The sequence below is a fragment of the Simochromis diagramma genome, unplaced genomic scaffold, assembly GCF_900408965.1.
Source record: "Simochromis diagramma unplaced genomic scaffold, fSimDia1.1 OVJJ01000176.1, whole genome shotgun sequence".
In the NCBI taxonomy this organism is placed as follows: Eukaryota; Metazoa; Chordata; class Actinopteri; order Cichliformes; family Cichlidae; genus Simochromis; species Simochromis diagramma.
The window spans coordinates 5,433,733-5,455,330 of NW_024386892.1; the positions used below are offsets into that span (position 1 = coordinate 5,433,733).

The 21,598-nt window shown below is 39.0% G+C and overlaps 1 protein-coding gene across 3 annotated transcripts in view; it reads right to left on the reverse strand.

Moving 5' to 3' along the window:
* Positions 1 to 17,505: 17,505 nt before the first annotated feature.
* The window catches only part of LOC120734939 (pro-neuregulin-3, membrane-bound isoform), a 331,347-nt gene continuing 327,254 nt past the window's right edge, over positions 17,506 to 21,598 (reverse strand). For all 3 annotated transcript variants that reach the window (XM_040034066.1, XM_040034064.1, XM_040034065.1), the window contains one exon: positions 17,506 to 18,382. In XM_040034066.1, the coding sequence (XP_039890000.1) occupies positions 17,731 to 18,382 (652 nt within the window). In that variant the 3' untranslated portion in view covers positions 17,506 to 17,730. The remainder of the gene's footprint in view (positions 18,383 to 21,598) is intronic.

The following is a 21,598-nucleotide window of genomic DNA, read 5'->3' on the forward strand; positions in this document are numbered from 1 at the left end:
TTCTTTTACCATCAGTAGGGATTTATATGTCATCTCCAGTCAGTACTTTACATCTGCTACACTAATGGTTTACCTCAAGAAGTCTGTAAGCTTCATTTCCACCACCTCGCACTATGTATGTGGATAAATAAACATTAGCACTTCACAAATCCTGAGAGCCACACTCTCTAAAAAAAGACTTTGTGCAGGTGGAGTGGTAGCACGTGCTGAGCCTGCACTGTAGAAACGTTCCCGTTCCTCCTCTACACTGCATTTGAAAGACACTATCAGCCTAATTACAAAGTTTAATAGTCAGTCCTGCCTGTGTGAATTAGCAAAATTTGTTAAATGAGATCATTTGCTGCTCTTGGGGAGCCATTGGTGTATTTTATTGCCATGCAGAAGTTGGCAGAATTTGGAAAAATCATGAGAATCTGAGTGCACCCGAGAGCACATGAGCTCATTACGTCAATTGTATTAAGGCTGTCCTTTAAAATGTCTTTAAAAATGTATAAATTCCACCATTTCTAGTTTTGCACAAGCTCTTAATAACAGAGAAGAGGATCTTAAGGCGTCAGGTTATCTTTCTAAAATCACCAAATATCACAGATTTTAATAAGTAAAAGTGAACAACCTTTAACATTGCCTGCTTCTCCTTTGTAACCAGTATTTTCTATTTTTAATTAAAACATGCAAATATCCTCATACCTCAAACATTCAACACCGAAACTAAAGAAAGAAGGATGTTGTCATTAAGTCAGCACCGCCACAAACAGATCCGCTGTACAGACATTAGCGTTTCAATATTCTTTAAGGAATTTTTTTTTGGCATTATTCTGCATTTCTAATCCCTGCACAGCAACTAATCATATGTATCTGGAGCATGTGAGGCTTCCACAGCTGCATTGTAGATCCAAAGTCCTGACTCCAATTCTTCTCTCCAACCTCTCCTTATCCAAAGAACACTTTGCTGTTTCCCAGCAAAGCACAACACTGCTCACTGCTCAATACATTTACACAAGATCACTTGGGAACAAAAGAGTACAATCCAAGGTCTTTTACCGCTGGCCTCTAAAAAGCTGTTGAAGGATAAATGCAATTTCCCCTTTGCACTTTCAGTTTTTCAAGGTGTTTGAAGCTCAGTTTGAGTTTTATTTAGTAGCAAAAGTTCAAAATGCAAACAGCATCAGAATAACAAAGAACAAGGGGTGCATGAACAAGAAAAATTCCAAGAAAGGCTCATTTATCACCTGGGCCTAAGAAACAATATCAAAGAAAGGGAGATGCATGGACTGCATTGCAGCAGTGCTAATTGAAAGCAAACAAATCTTGATTTTTACGACCACAGTCTGAAGAAGAAAACAGTCACTTTAGACACAGAGCCTCTATTTCTCTCTTTTCTTTTGATCAGCCCAACCTGACGAGTCAGGTGGCTTCCTTACCGGGTAGCCACCAGGTTCTCCATGAGTTTAACCTCTCTGCTTTCACCAAGTTAGGTGTTCATGGCTCCAAAAACGAGTCAAGGAAACCTCTGTATTTATATTTTTGCAATATACTGGGATGTTTACCTGACCATTAACAGCAATTACTTTATCAATTATTATTAATTAATACATTATGAAGGATTAAAGTTTAGGGAAAGAAACAGGCAGCTGTAGCTGTCTGCTGAGTGTTGTTTGTTCCTTTTGGAGCATTAATATGTCAAATACGACTTTTAATTTGCATGTTAATTAGGACTAATTGGTAAGTGTGTGTCCATCGCATATTTGGTGTATGGGTGCAGTTTGCTAAACAATGTAGTGTTAGGTGTTAAATTGGTGCTATATCATCTCATCCAATCATGTTTTCTTCTGGCTCAAAAACCAGCACCAGCTGCAAAAATCCTCAAATTTAAGCTTAAAAAGGAGCACTTCATGCACACACTCCATCCAGCTTTTATATGCAGTCTCTGGGCTCTACCTTAAACTATTGATTTCTATCTATTGATCTATCTATCTATTGATTTAGATGAAGATAGTGAGGTTTTCATTAATGCCTCTGAAACCTGTAAATCTGTATAGTTTAGGCTGTTGCCTCTCCCTATCCCCGCAAGGGTTTCCCTGCCTTCCTCCCACAGTGCAAAGAGGGAAATGTTTGGTTGTTTTGGAGATTATAACAGGCCATAAGTGAGCGGTAGATAAAGTGTACAGAATAAAACACTGTCTGGATGTATGGTTAAATGGGCCCTGTAATCTAAAGTGCTTTGAGTGGTCAGTAAAACTAGAAAAGTGTAATATTTATGCCAGTTCATTTTGTCTTTGGGCTCTTAGCTCTGATAAAATAAATACGGCATCATAATAAGTAAATCCGTCATTGATGCAAAATATGTGTAGCAACAGAAATGATCAGCAGCTCATGCTGGTCAAGTTCAGATTGCAACATAATTACTTAATCATTATAGGAAAGAAGTACTAGAAGGGAAATCTAAATTGATTTATTTGTGGCCACACACACAAACTCGTTTTCATATCTTAATGAGAACATCTCATTGACATACATCATTCCCTAGCTGCTTACCCTAACCCTAACTATCAGAAATGAATGCCTAACCCTAACACTCAGACTAAACCTAGCCGTAACCTAATTGTAACCCTGACACTAAAACCACAGTTTGAGCCTCAAACATGCCTTCAAACTTGTGGGGACTGACATTTTGTCCCCAGAAGGGCTATTGGTCCCCACAAGTATAGTAGCCAATTTACTGTCCTCACAAAGATGTCTAAACATGTGTGTACACACACACACACACACACACACACACACACACACACACACACACACACACACACACACACACACACACACACACACAATGAAGTCAATGAAAGAAAAATGTGGCAACACGCCGAGTTCTTCTATATTTAATTAGAAACTCAGGAAAAAGACAAACATGGAAATTGGAGCACTTTAGTGAGGCTGGACTTGTGGCGTCTTACATTCTCTGCATATTTTAATTGGCTTTAATCAAGACTCTCAGTGTTTTGAGGTGCATAGACAAATGTACGTATCACTGCAGCACCACCATATTCAAAATCCCAATTTTGTCAGCCCCATTTATTTATTCTGCTGATCTGTAAAAATGAAAGCGTCTTTGAATTATTGAACCAAAAAGGTGGAGAAAATCATCTTTTACTGTATATTTCCGCTACCAGCTGTCACGCTTTGCTGAGCCGTTTTAAAGCATCTACTCTTCTGAAAGAAAACCGAATCTCCAATGGAAATCTTGCCTTGCCCTCTGGATGTTATTGCAATTAAACACCAAAAAACAGCTCACAGGAACAGATGGTCAAAAAGTATGCAATCAATCATTAATCATCACTTGGCTTCTGATTTGTCTTATTTTGAATACGAGATTCCTAAAGCTCTCAAAAAAGGAGAAAAAAGGATTATCAAAAAGGATTTGCCCCCAGCAGTCAAGTCTATCTCCAAATTTCTTATTTCTTATTAAGTTTTTCCTGTCAACATCTATGTTTTATTAACAAAAAGCACAACTTTGAGAAATTTGAGTCAGGTTTTGGAGCACTGCACCAGGACTGAAACATTTTTCTCCTCCTTACTGCTGCCGCTCTAATACTTTTAGTCTCAGGGCGCCATTTTAAACCGTAGACCGTGGAATTCGACTTAATATCCTGAACGGTGATTTGTTACCACAGACTCTGGTCTCAAATGGTCCAGATCCCACCTTGCTGTTAGGCAACTTTTTGTTGTTCCAGGGACTCCATCATCCTCTGCAGTCTGAGTGTGTGGTTTCCCCTGTGGGCTCTTCCCCACATTCATAATGGAAACAGGACAACACTTGTGCTTTACACTCTGTTACTTCTTGAAAGGCAAAATAACTGCTGGCAGTTTTGCTTTGTAATTATACATCATGAACTTTGGCATAAAATGTATAGAAATGTTTTAAAAGAATAATCTAAAATAAAGACAGAATATTACTGCAATTAAACACATTATAAAAAACGTCATTCTGTTGGTTAATTGCTAGATTAATGCAATTAAATTAAATTTCAATTAAACGTAACATCAAGGTGCCGTTTGAACCCGAGTTGTTTCTTCACATCTTATAGACAACAAACATTTTAATGAGCAGAAGATTGAATCCTAATGAATTATTGTCCTTCTGTTGCATCACAGACAGCTATATAATTCTAATTACAATCATAATTGTTCAATTTGACCTAAAAATATTATTTTAAAAAGCTTTTTTTCTAGCACCATCTTTGCTGCTGCGTAATTCTGTGATCAGACAGTTACTGAACTCCACTTAAACAAAACACAGCTTCCAGCACGCCTGCTGTTTTTATATTGCTTCTTGAAAACCCCATTCTGACCATTTGCATTACAGCATTTGTGATGTGTGTTTCAACTCATTTCCTCCTAAAGGGTCCCTGCAAGTTCAAGTTCACTCTGGGAAAAGCACCCACCACATCCAGAACATATTCACAGCGCTTCACTTGTTCCACATTTTGTCATGTTGCAGCCTTATTTCAAAATGGAGAAAAGTCATTTTTGCCTCCAGATTCTACACATAAAACCAACAATGAGTGGAAAGTGAAAAACTTTCTGAACTTCTTAGAAATGTATTGTATAAAAAGTATCCAAACAAGACTGTAGCCTGGGAAACGAGACGCAAGTGGGAATAAGATGCAGCTGGAAAAAGCTAAGGCGAGGCAGTCAGGAAATACAACCACATTAACATGGAAACATTAAGATGGAGAAAGAAAGCAAAGAAGACAGGAGGAAGCTTTAAAGGTGGAATCATAGAGTGACAACAAAACCAAGAGATATAATGACCGTGTGACTTTCAGGGAACAGCAGTTCATCCCGAGCAGAATTGCAAGCTAGAGAGAGAACTAGGGGTGGGTTTAAAAAAATCACTTTCCCGATTCAAATCAATTTTAATTTGAATACTGTGATATTGATTTATTAAATCCTGAGATCAATTTTTAAATACAAAAGTTTTTGTAAGAACAGCTAAAACAGCAAATGATTAAAGAGCAGGTAAATAAATTAAATTAATTTAAATTAAATATTTTTAATCTACAAGGTTTAGAGGGTTCTTTCAACAGTACATATCTAGGATAAATTATCATAATTATAATATTTCTGACTGGCGGATTCAAAATCGAATCGAATGAGGGATTAAATCAAATCGAACCTTGTGAATCAGCTGTAGAGATCAGTGAGGGTACCCAGCCTTAAAGAGAACTATAAATAGAGTGTGGTTTTTATTTGTTACTGAAGAGCTAAAAGCTTTTTGTTTGCACCTCTTACATCGGAACATTGATATCACTTTTTTAACTTTCGGAAACTTGGCTTCTTACTTCTCCCACTCATGCCTGTTGCTGTGTTAGCTCATCCCAGAGGTGCAGGCAAGCAAGATGAAATACAGGTGTGCTTATTACCTCACCGAGTGAGTATTAACATCTAAGATGGGGGAAAAAAGAAATCTTTTTTTTTTTAAAAAAAAAAAGAGAAATAAATAAAAGAAATAAATACATTTTAAAAAAATCAAAAAATAATTCAAAAATGTTTTTCTTCTTTTTTTAAGAATCCTCTCTCACTGTCCCTCCTCCCCTATGTCTGTCTTTCTTTCTTTCCTTCTTTCTTTCCTTCTTTCCTTCCTTCTTTCTTTCCTATCCCCCAGTCATGTCTGTCCCGTCGAGCCCCCGCCTGTAACAACTTAAAATAAAATATATAAATAATAATAACAAAGGTCAGTCAAATGAACCAGCATGGCAAGGTTATGATGATCCACTTGGTAAAGTAAATCCGTTGGGCATCTTTCTTGGCTTTCAGACAAAGAAAAGAACCAAACGGCACAGATCTACGATTAGGCTGATTTTCAGTTCACCCCAGAAAACACTGCTTAAACAGAAAAGAGGGCTCGCTGCCTGTGTGCTTCCTTGTAATTATTGTGCATTTGCAAATGACTTACTGGTGCTGTTGTTGCTGTGGAAGATGGTAATTACATGACAGTATCTGTGTGAGCAGTGGAGACAAGCAGCGTAGTGTTGCAGCTAACTGGACTGATGAATGGTGGGGATTATTAATTTGCTCTCATTTGGATAAGAGAGGAATTTTAGGACTACTTGATTGGATGCTGTGAACCAGAAGAGAGATGCCTCTTGGATTTTAAATTTAAAGGTTAACAGAGAGAAGCGGGAGAAGAAATGAACGGACAGGAGCAAAGGGGTGTGGCATCGAGGGCATAATGAATGAAGGAATAGAGGAGCAATAATAAAGCGGTCCTCCTGATTAAACTCTGGCTAAGCGCCATTAATTTGTAATATTGCGGAGACACAGAATATATATGATCATAAAAACAGCAGTGCTGGCAGCTGAATTGATTTAAACGGATGCTTTAAGGATACAGAAAGACAGATTCAGCTTGAAGCACAGAAGTGTATCTTATTTGTTTTCTTCAGACTAACAAAACACAAATACTGTTTCCTTCAGCACAACCTGGAAACCTTGAAACTTGGATTTTTAAAAAAGATTTTAGTTATGATTTAAGTTATGATGCTTTAGTTTGGTTATATGTATGCATAAAAAACAAACCGGTCAGCCACAACATTCCAGTGAGTGAAGTAAAAGTATTAACCTAAACATTACTGTAGACCAGTGGTTCCCCAACTTTTTTTTGCTAGGCCCCCCTTTGTTTTACAAGGCCTCCCCCCACCACAAACACATCCTCCAACCACACACACCCATATTTTGTTTTCAAACTCCACTGCTGTTTATTCCACACCTCAAACCTTTTGTAAGCAATTGAACAAATAAAAGTTATCTGCAATAGGTTACAGGTTGCAATAAAATAGGCCACTAAAAAAAACATCTTTATGGTGTAATTGTTTTACATATAGTTGTTTTGTTGTTGTTTTTACTGTGTAATAATATTCAACATTGCTATCAATACATTTTTTCAAAAAATGCCTCTGTGCAAAAACATAAACAACTGTGGGATTCTGTTTGTCTGTGATTTGAACCGGGGGAACAAATTGTGGCAGATCAGTCTGATATTATTTGTATCTCACTGTAACTTTAATGTATAAAGAGCCAAAATTTCATCATAAGAGTTTGTGAACTAAAAATCAGGAATGTGGGATACTGTTTGTCCGTGATTTGGACAGCCCAGCGCGTGCTCCAGATGCAGGGGAAACTAATTCTGCTTGGCACTGCTGTTGTGCAGGTGAAACCAAAGGCAAGATATGCTTCATCATATGTTCTGGACTTTGGCTTGAAAGGAAGTTAAGTTGGAAACATATTTGGTAATGCTTCATCTTCTGCTTTGCATTTGTGTGGGAGCCCCATCAAAAACCTGTCCATTATGTCAGCAGTGTCCAAGCATTTCAAAATGCTGCATTTTCCAATTTTCAATAAATGTTACTCTGAGAACTCTGCTTTAATTTTACTCACAAATGCTATGCACGTACAAAGAAAATAAAATCTTGACTGTTATTTGGGTGCTTCCTTGATTATGCCCTTTAGAGGGTTTCCCTTCCACTTACTAGGAAAACACAGAGGAAAGACCCAGAACACCCTGATGGAAAGACTTATTCAGTCTCAGCTGGAAATGCATTTGGACTGCAGGAGGAGCTGCAGGATGTGTCTGGGGAGGGGAACATTTGAGCTACCTTAACCAGCCAGCTTTTATCCCAGTCTGAGTGATAAGTTGTGAGAATAGTTGCACACTGCTTCTCATGCAGCTATACAGAGCGGATTTCTCAGTACCGACCCTAACAATACCTGTTCCATGAATATGTATGTTTTGAAAATATTGTGACCCCAAATGTCATAGTCCTAGCCTAGCATAGAGTATAGCATAGCATAGACCTGACATGGAAGTGTCATCAGCTAATGCAGCTCACATGGGTGTTCCAAGCCTGTGCAGCCATTCACTCTCCTTCTATTTTAAATTTCTTTTATGTCTTGTGCTTTTATGATTGTGTAAACTGCTTGCTTTTATGGTGCTTTTATTATTCTACCATGTAAAGTGTCCTTGAGTGTTCTGAAAGGCGCTTTCAAAGTAAAATGTGTTATTATTATTATTATTATCAGCTGTTTATATTAGCACCGTTAACAACTTCACAGCGTGTGTGACAAAAGTCCATTCTTGCACTACTGATTATTGCTATTGTCAATTTACTTAGATTTTATGTGATGTAAGTATACTTCTTGTGTGGTGCTCCCACTTTAAGCTAAACTTTATCTAAACTCAATAAAAATAACCAAAAAGAGGAAAACGAGGCAGTTTACTAGCCACAGTAAAAGGTAAGAGAAAAGCCCATTCCAGTGCGGTGCCTTAAACACAAATTTTGCACCTATGTCCGCTCACACATTATGTACACAGCCTTTTTTTCCACTGGATCTATGTAATCAGATATTCAGTGCTGACTGGATAACTAACACAAAAGTGACTTTAAGTAGTTTAAACTTATTTTTAAATCATAGATCACAGTATACTCATTTCACTCCTTTTTCTTCTGTTTTTTTGCGTTCTTTGTGAAAATCTTGATAAAAGAGATGATGTGCTTCTCCACCTTGCAATCTGTACCTGGCAGTTGTTTTTCTGTATTGCTAACCGACAGAAAATACAACTTTTAAATTACACTTTTTGGGTGCGTTGCATGCATTACTAACTTTGTGCAACACAACTATTAGGTCAGAGTCCAAGTTCTAGAGAGTTTGTTTTTTACATCCAACCTCTTGAGTAAAACTTCTAGCACACAGTAGACACAAAAAACATCACAGATGTGCTTTTTGGATTAAATGTGCCTTAGGTGAAAGCCAGAAGAATAAGCCAAAGTAACTGCCACAGTGAAGCCAAACAAGTGAACTAAATTAACATAATGGGCTAAGTCTGGCCACCACCGGCTTAAAGAGAAACGAATGAGTCTGCTTTAAATGCCTATATATCTTTTTTACAAACACGTAGCCTTATTAAAGTGTTAATATTTTTTTAAACAGTTCTAGTAATCAATATTTCTCCCTCTCTGAGAGACTGATGTGAGTGCTGGTTGATGTGAAAACAGAGTTTTGCCATCATACCATGACCAGTTCTGACCAAGGAGTCTCTGGTGGGGTTTCCACCCTGTTTGCTGGGTATTGGCCATAAAAATAAAGAATAAAATCCACTATCATTTTAACTGTTTTCAGTATTCTATAAGTGCTTTCTTATTCTCGTGATCTAAACACCTCTCATGAATTTTATATCTCCTTCTCATATTCACATTGCATTTTTAAGAGGACAGATACAAAATTGGATTTGTCTAACACAAGTGGTCATGAAACCCAGTGATCTAGCAATAACACTGGTGAGCCACATAATGCAGCGTTGAACCATCATTAGTTTCTGGAACTTCAAAGATTTCCTGTGTCCAAGCAGAATTCTGATTAACTTTAATTCAATAATGTATAACACACATCCCAATTGTTTGTTTACGGATAGGAGGGCACATGTTTTATATGCAAAAGATGTACCATCTGTTATGCAGCATGTACTTTCATAATGCCAGACAGAGTAAAATAAAACATAAATCTGTACTTTTGATTATTTTATTGCCCAATATCTTAAAATAGTCCTGAACAAGAAAAAAGATGAATTAAACAGGATTTAAATGAGTTACTAACTATTGAAAAAAAAGAGTTGAGAGTAGAATTTGTTCTTTTTATTCATAAACCTTAAGAGGTAAAAATGATGCTGTATTTTGTTCTTTTGTTAAAATGTGTTACTTCTAAAATGTAGATTCATATTTTTCGTTCTCTTTTTCCTTCTTGAATGAATATAACAGGCTGCGGCAAACTTGTTTGATCTGGATTTATGTGTAAATGCCACCAGGGTTTCAAGAAAAACTGATCATAATTGATCCTATTCATATGACATCCTGCACTTTTAATCTAATATATGGATCTGAGTTTCTGTAATAATAAAGTAGATCTTTAAAAGAGTTTCCAGCACCTGCATCTGCTTAACAACTTTCCCGCTCATCAGGGGGAATTGAGCGCTCACTGCTTGAGATGTGCAAGGCTTTGCTTTTCATTTGTGATGTTTTTCAAACTGAGAATTTAAAAGTATTTTGCTCAAACAAATTAACTTGGATGGCGGCACCGCATCGACAAATAAAGCAAGAAAAAAGAAAAAACACAGGTACGCTGTAATTCATATGAAATATTGAAAGTGAATACGCTGAAACACTTAACGTGTTGCCTCACACTACGTACTGAGATGCTGTAATTTGCCGTACCACACACACTGTCATTTAGGCATTATGCAAGCGTGCTTTACTGTATCTGCCCTGCAACCACTCATTATAGGCTGCTATGTTCCTGAAACCATGTGAAGATTAGTTGATCTGCACATGCAAATGGATTTGCTCCTGGTTGGTCCTGACACCAGAAAATGGAGCTGGCAAATTAAAGTAAAATTCTGCATAGTCTGTCTTGAATGAAGGGCTAATCTTAGCTCTCTGTGCACATTTGTGGGTGTTGGAATCTGATCTTTCTTTTTCCAGATATGCTTAGATGTTTGTTTTTTTAATCCTACCACATTTTCAAATAAACAAATTGAAATCAATTTAATTTTTTAATTTAAACTGGAAAAAGGTAAAGGCCGCAGATTATTAATTATTAGTAACATGTGTTATGAAATTATTGGTGGACTCCATCTTTCAAGGGTGAGAACAGCCAAAAGGCTTGAAAGAAATAAACTGCAACAACTGGGGATGAAATACTTAGCCAAAGTGGAAGTGCCAGAAACTGCACTCCTTTGGCTCCAAAAGTCTCTTCAGACTTCCATGTTAAAAAGCTCAACTTTAGATCAGCTATAACAGGTATCTATCCATTCATTGTCTGCCGCTTATCCTTTTCAGGTTGCGGGGGGGCTGGAGCCTATCCCAGCTGTCTTGGGGCCAAGAGGCCCAGGTCGCCAGGCTGAATGTGAGTGCAAAGACATTCGCATTCACATTCACAACTATGGGCAATTTAGAGTTTCCAATTAACCTATCCCCATTGCACAACTCCCACCACTGCATGTCTTTGGAGGAAGCCCAGGGAGAATATCCAAACTCCACACAGAAAGACCGCGACCTGATGGTGGAATTGAACTCGGCACCTTCTTCAGTGCTAACCACGGTGCCACCGTGCTGCCATATAACAGGTAAAAACAGGTTAAAAAAAGTGTGGTGATCTCTGTAGGTAGTGTGGTCCTTCATGAGAGGGTCACTTCTTTTATAACTCACCAGCTAAATTTCAAACATGAGGAATGTTTTGCTATTCTTGTCTGCTGGAGCAGTTGTTCTCAAACATTTCACAATGAGTACCACCTCATAAAATATATGGCCAGTACCACCCTTATGACCGACATTAAAGTACAGTAGTATAGGCCTATTTAACACAATATACAGTTTACACAAGACAAGTTTAATTCTGACATGATGTTTTTTATTTTAACTGTCATAAACAGGATGTGACAAGTGGTGGTAATAACAACCGTAGTGCATTAAAACATTCACAGCAGGTGGGATATCTGGTCTTTAAGTGATGAACCATGCTTTCGGGTCCAAAATACTCTGCGTTTGTTAAGGCTGTTGTGTTTTTAACATGTTTCAATGCTTTGTTCTACTGAATCTAAACAAGCCCCTTGAAAAAAAAGAAAGCTAACCATAGCTGTGTAGCTAACCACTACACAGCACATCATTATATGCTAAGCTAGCCCAACTTCAGTAACCGTAAGAATGTCACTGCTGGTTAGTTTTCTGTCTTCATTTATATTTATGTTGTATATTTATAAATGAATGTTGTATATGTTGTATATTTACATTTATGTTGGAAGTGATAGCAGAGCTGTACATTTTAATTTTTCTGAAATCCCTCAGTCAGATCATGGTATATTATTTAATCGCATTAAAGAAAAACAACTTCCCGCATGCCACTAGAGGGAGCTCATGTACCTCCAGTGGTACACGTACCGCAGTTTTGGAATGAGTGTGCTAGAGGATTCTAGCTGCTCACAAAGTCCTGGTCTTCGTATCTTTGGTTTCATGATGCTCCAAACGGTCTCAGTCGGTGAAAGGTCAGGACTTCAGGCAGGTCATTTCAGCACCTGGACTTTTCGAAGTCAGGTTGTTACAATAAAGTCAGATGTGGTTTCTGAAATATGAAAGGCCTTCCCCGAAAAAGGCATAGAATCGGAGATGATGTTGCTCTTAAACCTTTATATACCTTTCTGTACCGGAGGCACTTTTCCAGATGTTGTTCCAGATTGGCAAGCTGCCAATTCCAAAGCCATTATTGTTCCTTGCATCCAGAGATTTCTACAGATTCTCTGACACGTTTGGTAACATTGTGTACTGTGGATGAGGAGATGTTCAAAGTCATTATTTTCCATTAAGAAACACTATTATGACATTTTTTGCAATTTATAAATGCAGGTTTTTGCAGATTGGAGAACCCCTGCCCATCTTTACTTCTGACAAACTGTGTCTCTCTAAGATGCTCTTTTTATACCCATCATGTTACTGACCTGCTAATTAACCTTATTAGATGCAAAATGTTCATCCTGCTCTTTCGTTTTAACTCTGGTTACTTTTTCAGCCTTTTGTTGCCAACATCTATGATATGTGTTGCTGGCACAGAATTTAAAATGAGCTAATATTTTACAGAAAATAGTACATCAGTTTAAACATTTGATATGTTTTCTATGTTCTGTTGTGAATACAGAAATCATTTCATTCTGTTTTTCTTTTACATAGTGTTCCAACTTTTTTTGGAATTGCGGTTGTACATATTAGGAAAGGCACTGACACACACACATACACTCTTTCCTATAGTGATTACCCATCCCACAGCCCACTGTCGCTACAAGGATTAGCTCTTCTGTCACCATCCAGGATCTTGTGCTTTAAAGAGGGAAACAGCCTGAATTACAGCCAAGCTGACAGTTTGCACTTCATAGCTCCTATTTCACTGTCTCAGACTCTCTGTATATATCTCTGACTTGATCCAGTTCAAACCACCTTCGGGAGCAAAGTCTCATTGCTCTATATTTAAGTGTGCTTGTTATCTAGATGTGTAGCTATCCATGCTGCAGGAGTTTGTGTAAGGATAGGAGGGAATATGGCTGGAAGAGTAAAGAAAGAGATGTTGACACGCAAGCATTTAAAACACACACGCACACACTCACACTATCTATCCATAAAAATGCAAACAAACACTGTCAGTGAACTGGCATGCAGTTCAGATGAGGTCTGATGGGCTTGGCTGGGCTGGCAGTCGAGTGCTTTGGGAGGATCAAACTATAGCTCTTATCTCTCTGGCCTGATGGTCTAACCTCTATTCCCTGCCATCAGTCGCACACACGCACACATACACACTCAGGCACACACACAAACACACTCTCAGGCACACACACACACAAACAGGCACTGTACTGATTGTGTTAACTACCTCACTTTTAGCCACCTGACTGAATACAGCTGAAGTAGCTAAACTGCAGCAGAGAGCATAAATCTGTGCATCTGTTAAGGGAAAAGAGACGTCTTTCTGCAGGCACTCGTAGGCAGTTTCTGTGTTAGAAACAACAAAACTGCACCCCGCCTGCATAGGTGTCCGGCTTGTAGCATGAAGAGGAATTGTATTCCAATAAATCATCTGCTTAAACTCAGACTTTGAATCATAAATGATTTTATGGATTCATTAAAAAAAAAAAAAGTAGTTATACTGTATATAAAAGCAGTGCTATGAGTAATTGCTCTTACAAAGTCTGATTCTGCTAGCCTTGGGTATTAGTGATTCATGTGCCTTAGGACATGCAGTACTGAAATGATCAGCTAATGCTTGCAAGCTTGATCATAAACCTCGTGAATAAGAGGTCCATATCACCACCATCTCCCCATGTACTCTGGCATCACTGTTTGAAGACATGCATGTGTGACTGACTCAGAAACAACAATTCTTCAATTCCTGGACTCCACGTGCTCTATCTCCAGCCTCGGTGGTGCTTGTCTCATATTGTGAGAGTGCACCTTGTACAGTTCTGTCTCTCTGTTATAGGATCCACAGTGGATCCTACTACATGACAATATCTCCCCCCGAGCTGTTGTCCTGGCTCTTCCTTGCCGTAGCATGTGTGTGTATATATATAGTATATATTGCATATATTATATATAATGTTGTCCCCCCCCCACCATCTTTGTCGAGGAGCATGTCAGGTTACATTTCACTGTGTGTTATACTTTGCATGTGACGAATAAAGAACCTTGAACCTTAGCTGTGAAACGTTTAAGATTTTGGAGTTAAAGATTTTGATGGCATATGGTGAACAAGGCATTGTTGCCAAAGAAAAATAAAGAGAAATATGAATTCTTTACAGCACATGGTTAAATGTAGTCTTTGCATACACCTAATTAAACTTTAAATGCATTTTGACGCTAATGAAGAGAGGCAGATATGCTCTCTAAATCTTTGAGTAATAAAAAGAAAGTCAATCAAGTTTTTCTAATCAAATACACGCCCTCATTTCTATTACTTTGCTGTTTCTCATGACTAGCACAATGTGAAGTTATGCAGCAAGCGACCTTCAGTTGCTAGGAAAACCATTTAAAGATGTTCAGAGAGGAGCAGAGACGTCTCCATTAAATTCGTTTTTCCCTCTCTTCTGTTGTATAATTGCTTATGCTCAGATGTACATTGTGCTGAAGTACCTGCATGCCAAAAGTAATTACAGTTTTCTCAAGGTGCAGTAATAACTCTTATAGAAGTGTCAGTTAAATGGAAATGCCTGTTTGTCATCAGGCCATGACTTACTGCTCTTTGAGCCTCCAAAGCTTTGCCGTTTTTTTTTAAATTTTGAAACATTTCATAAATGTTGTAAAAACTGGTATTTGATGCAGAGTCCAGTTGCATGGCTCAGATAAGAACTCAAATTTACACAGTGCTGTCAGACTTTAACCTGATAAAAGCTCACAGTGAAGCTAGCAATCAGGCAAATGAAGAAATCCACGTTTTTTTTCTGCCTCCACATTCCAAGCCATTAGCACTTTCTATGGGTAAAGAAATTATAGTTGGACATTCGTGTCAAGCAGCCAAAACTTCAGAGAAAAATAGAAAAGAACCTTTTTGAGGGTTTAGTTGGAACATAAGCCTTCAAATAAACAAAAGGAACAAAGAATTAAAGCAAGCCGGATATGGACAATTTTTTCTATGTGTGAATTAGATTTAGCCATGCCATTCAGGCATTTATTAAAAGAAAAAATGGAAAAGGATCCCCATTGTGAGAAATTTGAAAAGTGCACGCTGAAAGAGTTCAAATTTCTTTGAATTTAGTCTAATGAATCAGACCTCTCAGGAGCGCTGGTCATGTGTACGGGAAAGTGTCGTGGAGAGACACGAGGCTAACAAAAAATACTGCATGTTTGGTTGTCGTTAACATTGTTAAGGGTTTTCACGTTGAGTGTTTTCATGCGTGTTGTCCGAGCTCAGGCTCAAAGCAGCCTGTGAAACAGTCATGAAAAGGTGCTGTGCTGACTGTCATGCAAAAAAGCGACTTTATAAGTAAATTTATTTTTAGAATAGTTATAAACAGAAGTAAGTTTTATGTTGGGAGCACATAGACAAAGCAGGGATGCATCACCATGGCAACCAAGAAACAGTGCTTGAAAAGAATTGGAGTTATTGTAGTTTTAAGTAGACCTAACCCAGTAGTTTTAAAACACCTACATCTTACTCACTAATGCAGTTTGAATTAATAACACAAATAAAAAGAGAAACACAAACGATGTGTGAAAATCTTTGAAGTGTGTGACTTGAACTGTTAAACTGGTCATGGTTGGTTCATATGTACTACAGTTAGACTAGCAAAACTCTAAAAGCAGGTCATCATTTCCTTGTTTTAGAGATTCTGATGGCTTTAAAGCCACGTTGAAGAAGAAGATGTGTATCTTACTTCTTCTGTGCAAAGTTCAAGATTTAGTTCACTTTAACAATTAAGTTGCATTTATTCCTGAGTCTGATATACTTTATTTAAAATGGGTTTGATATTTAACTATCGATTCTATTTCATTTTGGTAGGTTTTATATAAGTTTGCAGTTGTGTCACACGAGTTTGAATGAATCCCGACACATTCCCATCCACATGGCGCTTTTCTCCGCCTGAAAAACAAATTCCTGTGCTTTCCCACAGTGGTGAACATTTTTCTGAGGGTTGTTGGCTTAATTTATAAAAATGGCTGTAGCTGTCCATCTACAGCCAGGAAACGGCACCGCATTTTAGAACATTTTGGTATTCAGTGCACAGAAAACCAGGAGCTCCACAAAATAAAGTGCTTCATGAATGCTGATCCCAGATGTCTTCAAGCTGGTGAAGTTGTGAAAAGGTCAAAAGTAACACTGACAGTGTAAACCCTCAGAGTGATGTTATCCAGCATGCATCTACGGGCAGGTTGCTGTCTTTCAAGCAATCAATCAAAACAACAGTTATTTTGGAAAAGTCTTTACCAGAATTGCAACCATTGTTTTTATACTTTGTGACACCAGAGACATTTGGCTGTAACTTCATACAGAGATTCAAAAGCTTCCAATTCATAGGATACAACATAGAGACATTTATTTCTTGTTTCAATACCAAAACCATGTGGTTGTCCCTCCCATCAGCCCCAGAAAGCAGCATTGTTCATTAATAACCAAAAAAATGGAAAACAAAACAAACATCCACTCCCGTAGAGCCCCGTAGCCCACTGTCCTTCTCAGTCCTTCTGTTCATTCGTTCAAGCAACCAAATAATAATTCACAGGCGAGCGTGTGTGCATATGAGTGTGAAAATATAATTTGTAATAAAAACAAAAATAATCTAGACTGGTTTCCAACACTGGCCAAACTGGAGTCAGTATCTCCACAATCTGCCCTCCCAAATCCGAGTGGCTCCAAATGAAACCCTAGTTTTTCTTTGTCTCGTCCCTCGTGGCTTCCCAGCACAGACACACACACGCGCACACACAAAGCTGGGGAGTTTTTGTTTTGCGTCGTAAATCCTCAAAGTGTTTTTGATTACCACAGACGGCTGCGTTGTAATTCTTGGCTGGGTAACAGTTTTTCAAAAGGCAAAGGGGGGTGAAATTGGTGTGGTGGCTCCTTTTTCTCGTTGGTCGTTTTTGATTCCGTGCAGGCTCGCAGAATCCGATTCACGACTCGCGGACGTGCGGCGGGACATTAATGGAGTTCTTCATCGAGCCAGAACCAAAATGTGAGAATACAAAACCAAGAGAACGAAAAAAACAAACAAAAATAGTTACATCATTCCTGTGTTCTTCAACTTTACTTGGTCACTTTTGAATTCCATATATTTATATCCATATATATTTATATATATATTTATATATTCTTTTTACAATTAAAAACACCATGGATTTGACAGACTATTTGGTTTCTTTTTGTCTAAGTAGAAGTGTTTCTCTTGTTTGGTAAATAAATGCATGTGAATATTTTTTTTTCTTTTTCCATACTGTCAGTCGGTGTAAAGGCGGCCACTCGAGAAGTGTTTGTATGCTCGTGTACATACAGTATGCATATCATCAGCACATTTCAGATTATCCATGATATTACATTTTTCTTTTTTGTTTTTTAATTCAGCATTTTCATTCTCATCCCACAGATGCAGAACACCAGAGTCTGTCAAACAGTGTAAAACAGTAAGTGAATGTCCTAAATCGCGCCCTCTCATTGGCCGGTTTGGCCCAGGTCTCTGTGTGATAGGCTGGGGCTCAGTAGCTGGGTCTGCGTGGGTCCGTTACAGCTCAGCGCCCCGGCACTTCCTCCGTTAACGTTCAGGAAGCAAACAGTTTCTCTGGCTTCCACCAGTGCAACCGTTGAGGTGCCGGTGAAGACTCCGCCCCCCTCCTGCTTCCTGTGAGCCAGCGCCAACGCCCTGAGTTGCTCCTGTGCCTCTTCGAGCAGCAGGGCCACCTCATCCTGCTGCCGTCCAATGGCAGACGAGCAGGAAGATGAAAACAACGGGGCGTGCGCTGCCTTTTCATTCTTCTCCTCCTTGCAAGGCGTGGCCCCACAGGTGACTGACATCGTTGTGGTCGCTGGGGTGGTTTGCATGCAAGACACCTCATTGTCATGGTGACACTGCACAGATGGAATGATGGGAATAGAGCAGGAGCGGAACGGGGGAGGTGGGGAGTGGCTTTGACGGCGTCCCGGCCTTCTCAGGCTGCGAGTGGTGGGATTGGGTTCAGATGGAGGACACAGATGTGCGCGTACCTCCACGCAGCCGCTCCAAGGCGATGGCGACAATGCCTGCATCGCAGGAGCTTGCATATGTAGGAAGGTGTCATCACACTGGTTCTCTCCCTGCACTTGGACACTAGAGAAGAAGGAAAATGGGGAATGAAGACAAACAAGACAGAGACAAAAAAGGAAAAGGAAAGGAGTGAAGGTTATTCAGCTGGATAAAAACTTCCACACTTCACTTGGAGAAGTCATCGTGTCTCGGGTGTGTTTTCAACTCAATCGCTTTTTCAAACTCCCACGTTGAAGCCCTGACAGAATACACACAGGCGCAGCTCTCCGCCCTCTGCCATCTCACAGGCTAACCACGGATGCGGAGGGGGAAGAAGATGAGTCTGACATTTTTCTTTCATCTCTTTATATCCAAGTCTGCACACACGCACTCAAAAAAACCCTCAACTCCTTTACATAAGTAAGGAGGTAACAGAGAGTTCATTTTTTAATTATTGATTTTAATGACTGTGTTTGTGTTGGAGAGTGTGTGTTTAAGGTGGCGAGCTTTGCTCAAGGACGACTGAGGCAGTCACATCATGTGTGCTAATTTTTCCTCCTTAAAAAAAAAGCAGAAAGCGGTTTTCGGTCAAGATCGTTCACTTTGAAAAGCTTTAGTGCAAAACAGCACTCACGTTTTTAAATCTGCACCATAATACTCAGTGCCTGCTTCTCCTTCCCCACTCCTCAGATTTGAATGTTTTCACAGATCTGACTTGTGCTGCTTTACCTGTCAACATCCCGTGTATAGTACTGTATGTTCAAATGGCGCTGCTGGGTAAATCAGTATTTCAGTCCATTTCCATTTCTGTGCTCTACTGATTTAGTCTGTCTGTTCCCGTTAGCCTTAGCTTGTTTGTCCTCGTGCTCAGCCTAGCCAAATTATACCTTTCATTGTGTGCCCGCTACTCTTTCACAATCAGTGGCGGCATTTACACGAACACAAGAAACCAGGTTAAAGGCAGAGATCGGCTCACGGAGTAAAAAACACTGCTGTCTGGAGTGTTATTTATTTATTTGTTGTCAGAGCATTCAAAGTAAAAGGTGCGGTGAGACAGCAACGTAACAGGAGCCACTGCTTTTAGCTTCCTCACAGTGAGAGTACAAAACAGTTTTAACTTTGGGGTGTGAAAGCTGACTGCCAAGAGAGACCGAAACCATCAGTATTTGTGTCATTTTCAAGTCTGGCTTGATGCAAAGATGCACTGCTGTCACTTATCCTGTTGCACTGCTCCAACAGCAATACTGATGAACATTTGCTAATACACAGACATATAAAAGGCTCATTGCATTTTCATATTCATGTGAAGCAGGTTCGATGCAAGGTTATAGATGCGTGAGACGTTTTTGGAAGAGAGGGAAAGGAAGACGGAGATACCAGTCAGACACTGTCGTTTGGAGTGCCCCGAAATTTGGTTGCTGCAAAGACAAAGTTGATATTGGGCTGATACAACTCTTGGTAATAGTTAGGAAAGGCTTATGATTGAAGATATTAAAATAAAATCATGATTATTTGTGATAATTGTGATTTGTGATTCACCTGTGATTGCTAACTGAAGCACTGGCACAGAACTCACAGAGATCAGTCCACAAACATGACTTACACCCTTATATGTTTGTAAATGCTGGCACTGGGTGGAAATCGTGAACTTTGAAGTAGAAATCGATTGCTAGCTTACAGTTACATGGTGAAAAAATGAAACCTAACTAATATTTAGTCAGCAATAAGGTGCAAAAAGATGGATCTAAGCACCAGAGAATGTTGGACGTCTTTGAAGGTGTAAGTTTGACACTTTGGCTGTCACCGTGTCCATATGCTAACGCACATACCTGCTATAGTTGGTAAGTAACTCTATACATTACAAGGCAAAACATCCTGCTGTAAAAGCTAATACTTGGGTGTAATAACTGAGAGCATAAACATGTTAGCAACATATTTACTGACACCACAAATCGAGTAAGAAGTAGGGTCATTTTCTCACAGACTTGTACACAATCTTTTTGCAATCAGAGGATTTGTTTGTCTTCTTTATATAGACATAAAAATCTCGCTTATGCAGAAAGCGGGCACTAACCTGCCTGTATCAGCTCAATAAAGGCAATAACTGCTTATTAAACCACTACTGTTATTCCACACTTTTATCTCCATTGTAACTTTAGCCTCTACTTTCTTTGTGTCAATTATGGCGAGCGTCTGTATGGAAAATGAATAAAAGTGTGGAAAAGTCTGATTTTTTTGTGCAACAGTATAGGCACTTGGGTCTTGTTATTCTGTCTTTCTTGAACATAAACGCTTTCGTCCTCTTTCCAGGACTGACCATTCCCCTCAGCATTATCAGTGTTTAAATCCAGCTGTAATCAAGAGCAGAGCTTCATTATCTTTGTCTAATAATTCATAATCCTTTGCCAAGCCAAGCCTTTATTGCCATGTTCAGATTAAACTTGGGGTCCCTCTTCCTTATGATACCCTCATCGCACACGCTTCTGCTCTCCATCAAAGTGTGCAAAAATAGCGGTGGGTGGAGAAGGTGCCTTTTCAGACTCAAAGGAAATCGCATCCTTGTTTTATCTCCGCAGTGTTTTTCCGAGACATGAAAACCTCTCCGAAAACCACAGCGGAGGTTTAGTGGGCCCACAGAGAGGATCCTGCAAGCGATAAGAGAGGATGATGCGAGGGTGCTAATTCCCAAGATAACATTCAAAGACAAATCTCTCTTTTGATGGGCTGAAACACAATCAGATTGCAGAAGTCTATGAAGCACAGTTCAAATATAGACCCCGGAGCGAAGCGGCAGCAGCTACGGGGGAATTACAGAGAGATTGTGTGCAAGTGAGGTGAGATAAGTGACCAGCCTTTTATCTTTAATGGGAGCTCATTACATGTACAAGTGTTAACAGTCATTTTCATTAATCTATTACCCTACAGATCATTTCTTAATATATCCCTTGTTTCTGTTGATAAATTCAGAATACGATCCCTTTTGTTAAACGACGCAGTCATCTTACAACACTGAGAAATGTACAAAGAAGGAGCATGTGTGCGTTTTATTTGCAGGTAGGTGTGCACACCTACTCATCAAGACTTTAAAAAAAAGCAGTGTTTTCTCTAATTGAAGGTTGTGCATATATGACAAATCGAGAGGAGGGAAAATCCAGCATGTCCCACAGAAAAAGAAAACAAATAAATTCATGCAACTTCTCTCCGTCATCCATTTTGTTGAGATAACACTAGGTTTCCCAGAGAGGTGTGAAAAAGAAACGAGCAGCCTTTCTTTAAAACATTTCCAAACTGTCACGTTGT